The following is a 10,902-nucleotide window of genomic DNA, read 5'->3' on the forward strand; positions in this document are numbered from 1 at the left end:
AGAGCCCTTCAAATAACATATAGAACGTGATTTTAAGATGTAAAAAGTGACGTTCTAAATAAATATGTATATATATATTCATGTTTTCATGTGCAGTCTCAGTAGATTAGTAAAGACCTCTTGCCTAAACAGATCTTGGAAAGGATCTACCCTTGAAATTTCTTATCAGCAAAGTAGTATCTTGGCATCTCACATCCATCTAATAGGGTATGAGGGTGGTGATCAAGAGAAATGTGACATTCCAAAGCTGGTTTTCCTAAGTGGCGGTCAAGTGTGTAACCATTGTGCTATGCACTTTTTTAATTTGAATCATGCTTTAGAAAACTTAAGATCAAAATGGCCTAATTTCAGGCTAGAGAAAGGGCTCTGAGAAATGATCCTTGACTGATGTAAGTTGCCATAAAGCTTTCAAAGTCAATTGTCAACTAACATGAAAAGAGCAATAAAAAGTTCCTTCACTTTAGAGAAGATTTCCGGCACACTTGCAATCTGGGCTCATAGAATGAATGGTCCGAGGGTTCTCTGTCAGTCATCCTTGAACACACCTATTTTTGTTTGTAGCTGGGGGGGCTAAACCTGCCACTTGAGTACACTTGCCCGGTAAAAAGCAACATTATGTGTCTCTGAAGGCCTTTGATTTTCTGAGTAGCTGTCACATTTAGAAGTCTCCTTAATTATTTTGTAATCCATGCTGTATTTTTCTAGTCTTTTGAGATACTACTATTTGCTTCCAATTGTACAATTGATGTGGCTTTAATGCAAAAGTTTCAGAAAACTAAGGTCTCGGGTGCTATCAATCTTGCTGAGACCTTTTCAGGAACATGATGCAGTTTGGGATTAAGGACGTTTGTTGACACGAGATAAAAATTCCCATTGCATGGAGGCTTGTTTCTCAAAGTCAGGTATTAGTAAACAGCTATATTGATTCGAAGGAAAAAGTCTGCAATTCTCTCTGACTCTTTCCAGAGTTATTAAGGAACTGGGATGTTTCCAGAAAGCTCTGTAATGGTTAATATTTTCTTTACTGCGAACAGCGACATTTTTTAAAATAGAAAAATAGTCAAGGCCCATAAGTACACAATATACATTAAAAAAGAAATTATAAGATGTCTTAAGCGTGAGACTCAATTTGACTATCCCGTTTTCAAGGGGTCAGTGGTTGATCGGTTTGTAGTCTTGTGTGGCCGCAGAGGAGACCCCCACCTCTCCCCCGTACAGAAAGAACAGCCGCAGCCTTTCGCCCTGTTAGAAGCCAGAGCCGGCGGCACAGGGGCTGAAGGGGGGGGGGGGGGGGCAGCACCCTCCAAGGGCACCGGGGCTGCCCGCAGCGCTGCAGGAGCGCCCCAGCCCCCGACCAAATGTGGGGAGGGTGAAGGGGAGGGTGAAGCGGAGTGGGGGGGGGGGGGGAGCACCGCCACAGCTGGGCCCGGGGGAGGTGAGAGGGAGATGAAAGGGCTGGGGAGGAGAGGAGGAGAACAAAGTGCTCCCGCCCGCGGAGGGTGACTGCTTCCGTCGGGACAGGGTTTGGGCGGCGGCGGAGCACACCCCCCCACGCACCCCCAGGAGTAACAGGGGAGAGGCAGGAGAGCACCTTATCGGGGTCTCCAAGTGTTCCGGGTGGGCTGAGCCCTGCCCGGGTGGCTGTCCCGGCCTTTCCCGGCCGCCGGGCCGGGCTGACCCGGGCGATGGGAGGGCCCCCAGGCTGCACCCTTCACACAACCGGCGTCCCTGGAGGTTCCCTCCTGGAGAGGTTCCACCGGTTTCGAGCAAGCCGGAGGCGAGCGGGGCTGCGGGGACAACTTGTAGTGTTGCAATCAGCCACGATGTAAGCCCACAGAGTGCGGGGACCAGACTGGGACAAGCAGAGCTGCGGGGCCGAGCGGCACCGGCCACAGGGAAACTGCGGAGGTGGAGGCTTTGCTTGCGGGGTGCTTGCGTGCGGTTCCCTGCAGCCTTGTTGAGGCAGACTGAGAGGCGCGGGTGGGCTAGCGGGGCGAAGGGGGTCCCCGTCCTTGGGCGTATGAGCTGCAGAGCGGCTGGCTAGGGAGAAGCCAGGTTGTGCTTGAAAAGGTGCTAATCATCACTTAACATAATGACTCCTTGGCCACATGTATACTCAACAAGCATACCAGGTGCCTTGCCGGCGTTCGGGAAGCGCTAGTTTGCAATTACTGTCCCGTTTCCCAACAAGTGCTCAAATGAACGCGAGAGTTGATGCTCACTTGGTGGAGTCCCTAATGGTAGCAGATTCGTCCGAATATCTACATGATAATTCCTCGTCTACCTGCAAAAGCCGGCCTTCTCTAGAAGGTAACAGCTACGTTCGAGTGATCTAGAAAACTGTAAGTGAAATAATTTCATTTTTGCTAAAGCGGTCCGATTCTGTTACTAAAACGTGGTTGCAAGTTTTCCCTTTGATTTGGGAGTAGGAAACTAGCGACGTTCCTTCGTGGTTTATTCCTACTTGCTTGAATTTCTCATCTGCTGTGTTTTAACCTCGGCAGCAACGAAGGGCTGCTGCGCACCGGCAGCCCCGCCGGAGACCCACGGCCACCCTGCCCTGCCACCGCGCCCGGGGTGGCATCACCCGGCCCCGCGGGTCACCCCCGGGCCGCTCCCCGGCGCGGCTGAGCCCCCTTCCTCTAGCACTCCCCTTTGTGTCTTTAATCGCATCACAATAACCACCTGCACCGGAATGCTCTCCGGCAGGACACAGCGGCGTCTTGCAAGCCAGCTAAAAATGGGAAAGCAAGCCGAGTCGATTAGCTGGGGAGGAGCAGCTTAATGCTGGTGCGGCGAAACTGGTGGAGCTCCCGGCCTGGCGGCTCTTGAGGAAGAGGCTGTATAACCTGGAAACTAGGCTCCCCGGGGAGGAAAAGGGGGTGGGAGGGGAAAATTGCCGCAGCATTAACTTCAAAGGCTTTCTCCCCTGCAGCGTTTGCGCGGGGGGGGGAAGCGAGACGGAGGGAGCGGCGCGGTGATGGGTGATGCTGGGGCCGCCCGCCCGCCGAGCGCCTCCTCCCAGTTTGGCGAAAGCGGCCAACAGGGCACTGGGGACAGTGTCGGTGCATCTCCCCCCCCCGCAGCTCCCAGACACGGTGGAGCCACTCCAGGGACCTCTTTACAAACCAGGTGAAGTTATTCGGCGCTGTGTGCTAACCGGGAAGAGATCTCGCACTGGCGGGCCATTACTTGTAATTGCTGCCCATTATCTCTTTCTTTGATACGCAATTAGATGACAATTAACTTGATAAATCCCACCGAAGCGTGGGGGAGGAAGAAAGAGGCGAGATCTCTTGGTCTCGATGTGTTCCCTGCGTAGACTTTACTACTTTTCCTTCATATTTGTCTCTCAAACTCCCAGGCCTTGACCTAGTGTTATCTCCTAACAGCGTTTGGTAGGGAGCTAATCCCGGCATCTCTTTGGTATTCAAGTAGGTTAAGTACTTTAATTCTTATTTTAGTGCTTGGTTATTCTGCCTGGGCAATTCTGAACAAAGCTGGAGGTGTTAAGTCCTCAGGCAACGTGGCGATGGCGCCCATGGGAATTCAAGTGCCGGTTTGTTTCATGCTAACTTGCGCTTAACTTATCTAGGGCTTTGTCCATTCGTTGCACAAAAGGCTCAATGAGATTTGCCCGATAAATCGGGTTTTTTTCCACGCAAGGCGAGCGTTCGCTGCCGCAGATCCTGAGCAGGGGTGCCTGGCCTTGCGGCGCGCAAGGGCAGAGGGAGCCGCGCCGCCGGGTGACTCAGTGGCGTTTGTCATTGATCGCCTGCTCGCCCGCATTGTTCCCCTGGGCGAGGGAGCGGCTGGGTGATGGCACTGTTAGTGTTCGCCAACACTTCAAACAGAAGAGCATCTATTCCGAAACAATCGATCTCGTTGATGCCTAATTGACTATCTAATAGCACCTATCAGGACATCAAAGGAGGCGCTGAATAACCTCGTTAGCATTTCCAAAGGGGAGCGGTGGAGGGTACAAACACTTACCGGCAGTCCCGAGGGCAGGGAGCCCAGCCCAGGCTCTGCGGCTAGTTGCTCTCCTGGGTTTTCTATGGTCCCAGCTGGAGCAGGGCGAAATGTCTTGTCTCGCCTGTACTTCCAGCAATATTAACCTCGTGCCCTGCAGTACATCAGCTCACTTGCCTCTGAAGGACGGCTCAGCTGCCCCAGACTCTCCTTCTGTCTATTTGTCCAACTAAACAGGGTGGGTTTGGCTGTTCTTCCCCCGGGGTGTGTGTGGGGTGGGTGGGAGGTGGCACTGCAGTTGTTCTTACTGCATTCTCTGTCATCCCCACTTTTCTGGTTTTGTCAAGGTAACTTTGAAATACCTGGGCTTTTCAGACAGATAGATGAGATGTGCCTGTGATGGATCCAGTAACTTAGTAGCCCAGCAGGTCCTCGGTCTGGTGACATAGTACATCAGCTCTTAATCCGTGATAAACACCATGCTGGCTTGCTCAGTATACTGTTTTTTTTTCATGGATTACTTCTTACAAACATAGCTAGTAGAAAGGAAGTTTCAAAACTGAAGATTTGCCCAATTATGCTAGAAATTGTTTTTTCCTGTGCAAGATTGTTCTTCTGGTTTCCAATTTGTGGCCATTTTTTCTTACACTGTCACACAAAACCAGGTGTGATGGTATGTTGAAGGACTTGGCACACCAACAGCATTCTTGGAGATACAAGTACTTCAACTTCTAGTAAAGGGGGAGCTTCTAGGAAGTGGTGCAGGAAATGCTGCAGCCTAGATAATGGGCTGAACCTTCCCCCCCTCCCCCCCCCCCCAAAAAAAAACCCACCAAAAAAACCCAAAACCAAAACCTTAATGTGCTTAGAGTTGCTACAGTCTTGCCTGTTCTCGTGGGTTTATACTTTGTGTGTGTGCACAAAGCCCCCAAAGAAACATTCCTATTGTGTACTAGTGAGATAAATCTACCATTTGTCCCTAGAGGTCTTGTAGTTCACATGAAAAGAGTACTTTGTCCTGATGACCTCAGCTGTAATTCTCACATCCTGGCATTAATCACAGCACCTAAATTCAGGGTATAATACTGAGTTACAAGTGCACAAGTTATCAGTAAATTTCTTGAAGCAAGCGTGTTTATTGTGGTTGTAAGTCTTACACACAAATGCAGAACAATAAATATTTTGAAATATGATTTGGAGAAATAGGTCCACTATGTTCTTAGTGTAAGTTGTGTTAAAATAAAACCTACTGAACAAAAAAAAGCCAACCATGTATTTTTCAAGATAATACCCAGTATAATAATACAGTATCTGAGTATACAGAATTCTACATGAAAAGACATTAATTTCCCTGAAAACTTAGATTTATTTTGGATCATGGTTATAAATCAATTGAATGATACCAAAATTTCAAGTGATACAAAAGAATTGCAAGGAAGTAAATTTGTGTCTCCTTACAAGCACCATATTTCTGCAGGGTGAGGGAAGGATTTAATACAGCTGCAGAGCCTCTTATCCACTCAGGGTCCAGGATCATCAAATTTTTCAAGTTTCTCAAGCTGCCACCTCTTTATGGTGGGAACTACAACAGCCATGTAACACCTCTACCTCCTTCCCCATCTGTTCCAGGATTTTGTGGTCCACAGATGCAGCTATTTTCATGCGGGGCAGGGGGGAGCACAATTCTAGGGTTGGGTATATACATCTTACTCAACAGGAAATTCAGATTGGATTCTAATTTTTAAAATAATAATAATAATAAAAAGTCAATTTTCATTGACTTTCAGGGAACAGTGGGACAGGTCAGCAGCTTCCCTGCATCCTCAGTCGAATGAGAGGGGAAATGGCAGCAGCTGTTCAGGGGTACCAACAGATCCCCTCTAGAAGACACATAATGTATAAATGCAAATGTGCATGCTGGTCTCTTTGGGCACAGAACTGAATGGTCATCTCATGCCTGGTTTAATTTTGGTGGTAGGGATGAAGCATCTCTCTACATGGTAGTTCATAGGTGTCATTGTGTGTCTGGGTGGGAGGAGGGCAGGGCACAGAGGACCCAGGGCTGCCTAGTTTGCCTTAGGTTCCAGCTGCTGGAGAACTGGTGGGGAGGCTGCCCTGGGGTGCTGGGTGGGTGTGTGCTCAGCTTAGGAGCTTCTGGATCCTAGTGGTTATCAAGTAGCACCTCCAAATTAGTTTTGGTGAGATAGTCCAGCTCTGCAGATAGTATGCAACGCCTTACAAGGAACAACTTGCTGTGAATGAGTTTATATGTGGTGGAGCCTGAGTTTTTCTGCTTGGATTTGTCCACAGAAGGGGTTGTTCAGAAATGGATGCTCTGAAATAAGGTGGAAATAGTGAGTATAGTGGTGCGTTTGCTCCAGAAAACAAGGGACCATACACAGGTGGAATAGTTCAGAAATGGTTATAAAATCCAGAAATTATTAAAGTTAATATGCAGGTACTTTGCCCCTTTGGGGAGCAGTGAGTGACCTATCCCTGCTTGACTGAAAGGTGCCTAGGAAATGCTATGGGGTTTAAACACACACCTCTTACGGTTGTTTTGGTTGGGTCAGTGGCACTCACAGGTATGTGTTTCTGATCCAGGGAGGGAGTCTGGTCTCCAGATCAGTGTTCAACTGCTTGGGCATTTGCACTGGCTTGCACCTACCAGCTAAAATGACAGTCTTGTGCCAGCAGCGAGTGAACCTCCATTAGTGGCTGTGCCCAGCACCCCACAAGGAGCAGGCCCATCTCTCAATCAGGGCTGTGCTGTGGCAAGTAGGGCCTCTCCCACCCGTGCCCGTAGGGACCGGTGTTGCAAACAAATCTCCAGGAGGAATCCAGCTCCTGGGCTCGGTAAGGTCTGCATTGCTCTAGTGCCTGGGCTTTATCGCTCCCCTGGGGCCAGAGCTGGGATAAGCTGCCGTGGCCTTTGTGGGGGCTGGAGGGGTCGATAACCCCCTGTCCATTTCCATGGCCATGGAATTATGGGAACTCTTGAAACAATGAAAATGAGTAGTACAAATATTAATTTCTCCCCTGATCCTTCATAATAAACTGTGGAGTTCTGAGGGGAGTTGCTTTGATTGGGGTGTTTGACTTATTTTAAGAGTTGGGCTTTTTTTGTGTGGTGGTTTTTCATTTTGTTTTGGTTTTTCTTCAAAGAAAGAAAACTCACATCTACACTGATGCGTGGGAAGTTAGGTTATTGTCGTGTCGTTAGAAAGAAACAAGATCCTGCCCCATTAGTCCCGGGTTTATGGTGCCCACACCTTTCAGTTGGCATCCCAGTGGGAACCCAGGGGTGTTTGGTGGAACTGAGGTCCCATCCTTGCATTCATAGAGTTCCAGGGACCGTGATCGCTTCCCCTGGTCTTCAGGAAGTGTCGAGGGTTAGAACGTGTGTTCTCCAAGTACTGCTGCTGCCAGCACCGCCATGGTCGGTGCGGTCCTTTTCACTGGGGTGGCTGAAAGCCGGTGTGAGTTGTACACAAGAAAAGCCCAGACAGGGGCTGAGCTGCCGCGATGCCCCTTTCACCAGCCAAGTTTGGCTTGGGGAGGGAGGGGAGCGTCCTGGTGTCCTCCCTGCATTACAAGGGAATCGTCCTTCTTGGGAAGCGATGTGTGGATTGGGATAGTTTGAAGTTGATGAGGTGCGAGCTTCTCTGGTGACTTAGTGCTTTGATGGCTGAACTCTTCGGGAGATGGGTTGCAGTGTCTGGCTAGACGGATGGCGCCAAGTTCAAGCTGAGCGGGTCCGGGGCCCCGCTAACCCCACAGCCCGGCCGCGGTTCCCGGGGCTGAGGGCTCAGCCTTCGGGATAGTGACTCCTTGATAGCGGCCCCCACGGCTTTTCCCCGGGAGGCCGCTCTCCCCGGCTTTCCCGGGCTTTCCCGAGGTGAAGCGCCCGGCGGCAGGGCTGGCAGGCCCCGCCAGTGCTCCATTATCCCTCAGCCAGGCACCGCCCCGCGCCCCGACGTGCGGGCCGGGCCGGCCTCGGGTGCGGGCGCAATGCGGGACCCCGCGGCTGAGAAGGGGGTGGGTGAAACCGCGCTGCTATCGGCACCGTGCGTGACTTTAAACGCCCGTTTGCGCGGTCGGGCCTGCTCGTGCCCTGCCCTCCGGGGGACAGGGGCAGGTTTGCACTTCAAGGGGTCTCTCTGGCCCCGCAGACGCGCTGGAGCCAGCGGCTGTAGACATTTGCTAGACGTGTGAACTTTCCTCCTCGCTGGGTGCTGTTATCTTTGCTCGATTCCCACTTTGATGTGGGTTCACACTTGCAAACGAGTCCACGCGGGACCGGAGCGCCCGTATAAGAGTGGGGCGAGCCCAGCGCGAGCCCAGCTCCTTTCTGCCATGAACCAGGCCGAGCTGCCTTTGGCAGAGCCCAAGCCCCACGGGCTAAGGCCCCACATCTGCTGCGCACCCCCTCCCCGCGCCCCCACCTCTCTCCGCAGTGCCCCCCTTCTAGTCAGAGCCGAGCCCCGACGGAGGGGACCGCAGCCGAGCCAGCCCGCGGACAGCGAGCCCTGCGCAGGGGTGCTGGGCCGAGGCAATCCCCGGGAGCCCACTGACCCGTGCCCGTCGGAGCCAGGTGGGTGAGGAGGGGAGAGGGTGGGAGAAGAGGGGAGGGGGCACGGGACGCACACGGGACCTCGACTCCCATCGGGACTAGAGGAGGCGGAGGTACCCCCCAGCAGGGGAAGAGGCCTCATCACCGCCCCTTCCCTCCTCCCTTGCAGCCCCCGACGGCGGCTGGCAGAGCGCTGACGAGTCCTCAGGCTACGAGAGCGAGAGCGCGGGCGGGGAGCCCGCGGCGGCGGCGGCCGGGACCCGGGGGCGGCAGCGGCGGGCGCGGACCGCCTTCACCTCGGAGCAAGTCTGCCGGCTGGAGAAGACCTTCCAGTGCCAGAAGTACCTGGGGGCCTCGGAGCGGAGGAAGCTGGCGTCTGCCTTGCGGCTCTCGGAGATCCAGGTGGGTCCCGGATCCTGCCCGGCCCCGTCGGGCAGGGGCAGCCAGGCTCGGCAGTCCTGCACCGGCTTTCCCTGCGCTGAACAGACGCAGCAGCTCCTGCTGCCTTTCGCGGGGACTGCGGGAAGGGTGGCGAGATCGCTCGGGGATTAACGAGTTAACGCTCCGGGAACTTGGGGGCACTTTCTACTGGGGAGGAGGTATCAAGGTTCCCTTATTTCTTAATGAGGTAAACTGCTTTTCCTGGATGCGTATATACGGTCTTAAAACCATAAAGTAATTAGTCTAAAATCGCTGAACACAGATGCTGTTTCCCTCTACAGCCCGCAAGATGCTCTGCCCTCGGTTAACCAGGGCCAAAGCATCCGTCCAACTCTTTGTCAGTTCAAGTGAAGCAAAATGGCAAAAGCTGCAGAGAGACAGCTTGTGTAGTTTGCACGTTGTAAGTCCCTGATTGTCTCCTCCGCCCCACACCTCATTGTTTTTGTTGCCCAGATCAAGACCTGGTTTCAGAACCGGAGGATGAAACTGAAGAGACAGATACAGGACCACCGGTACAGCCTTCTGTCCCCTGCTCCGCTCTACAGCCACCCCGTGGGGACCCCACCAGCTCTGCTTCAGGACGGTCTCCAGTGCCCCTTTGCTCTACCGCACCAGAGACTCCTGCCTCTGACCTCGGTGCCTGCTGTGCAGTTCAGCTTCTCCTTTCCCAGATACAATGCATCACAAAGCACCTACCACTTTATGGCAAATGAGCTGCCGTGCTGCCAACATTTTCTTCCTCATCCTTCTTTCCATCCGGTTATTCAGGACAAAATAGACAAGCAATGCCACCCTGTATATGCATTACACTGAAAACACAACGGGGCAGTGTTGTATGCTGTAATGTATGTTGTGCTCAGAATTTCTTGTCTGATTTGAAAGTGCATTTATTATTTTAAGTTAAATGTGAAAAGGATTAATTTTATATTTGTACTAATTGATATTAAAATGTATTGGATGTGATGCCATACAGTAATTTTTTATTTGATAGGCTATACATTTTTAAAGTATCAGTAGTGTACCATCTAAATTCAAAAGGTCATAGACTGAAGGAAGTTGCTCAAAGGGAACTGGAGGGAGAGAAGCAGTAAAAGAAACTTGCTTTTGCCAAATTTCTCATGGTGTAGGCCAATACTAAGTTTAGTCTGAAATGGGCATGTTAAGAAACTGGTTTTCATTGCATATCCCGTTTTTCACATACACACACACACATATATATATATATATATAAAATCTGAACAGTTACATGTTGCGACTCTGTAATGGTTGCACTTGTGCAGTATAAATGAGCATGGTCACCTGAACTCTGAACTCCAGGTTTGGGTAATGGGGAAGGATTTAGATGTTTTAACATGTCCTACACTCATGCTGAGATGTATAGTCTGCCTGGTTTTTTGGGGGGGAGCCTGGACCCTAGCACTGGCATTGCATTGTGGTTTTGGCTGAGTGTATCCTCCAGGAGGAAGGATAATCTGCTGGTGAGTTTTTCTTCTGAATATATTAATTAATTTATTGCTTTGCATTTCCAGTCCCATCTTCCACATGGAAGTATCAGCTGTGTTAATCACAAATATTAAGGCAATGTTTCTTTAACCAGGAATTAAATAGTTCAAACCTTCACGATGGAAATTTCATGTTTTACAATTGCCAAAACACATAGTTTTTAAAAAGAATTTAAGAGCATAATTGTGTTTGGTTCATAACAATATCGCCTAAATGGGACTTTAACCTGCAAATTTGACTCTGATTCATCACTAAGTGCCCATGATAATTACATATTTGGAGCTTTTTTTAAGAAATTGAACCCTTTAGAAGAAACATTTAAGGGCAATAGCTCAAGTTGTGCTTTAGCAATCCGAAATTTTGTTGTTTTTTCAGTTCTTCCTGGAATCAGTTTTCACTCCAGAAAAAGCTTG

General features: G+C 50.7%; 1 protein-coding gene across 1 annotated transcript; it reads left to right on the forward strand.

The window, feature by feature from the left end:
- The first annotated feature begins 8,328 nt into the window (after window positions 1-8,328).
- Window positions 8,329-9,799, forward strand: LOC106630878 (homeobox protein vent1-like). The gene is made up of 3 exons (XM_055720637.1): window positions 8,329-8,566; window positions 8,715-8,947; window positions 9,440-9,799. The coding sequence occupies exons 1-3, from the start codon at window positions 8,329-8,331 to the stop codon at window positions 9,797-9,799; spliced, it is 831 nt and encodes a 276-aa protein (XP_055576612.1).
- The last annotated feature ends 1,103 nt before the right edge of the window (window positions 9,800-10,902 follow it).

Source organism: Falco cherrug, chromosome 9, assembly GCF_023634085.1.
Source record: "Falco cherrug isolate bFalChe1 chromosome 9, bFalChe1.pri, whole genome shotgun sequence".
NCBI lineage: Eukaryota > Metazoa > Chordata > Aves > Falconiformes > Falconidae > Falco > Falco cherrug.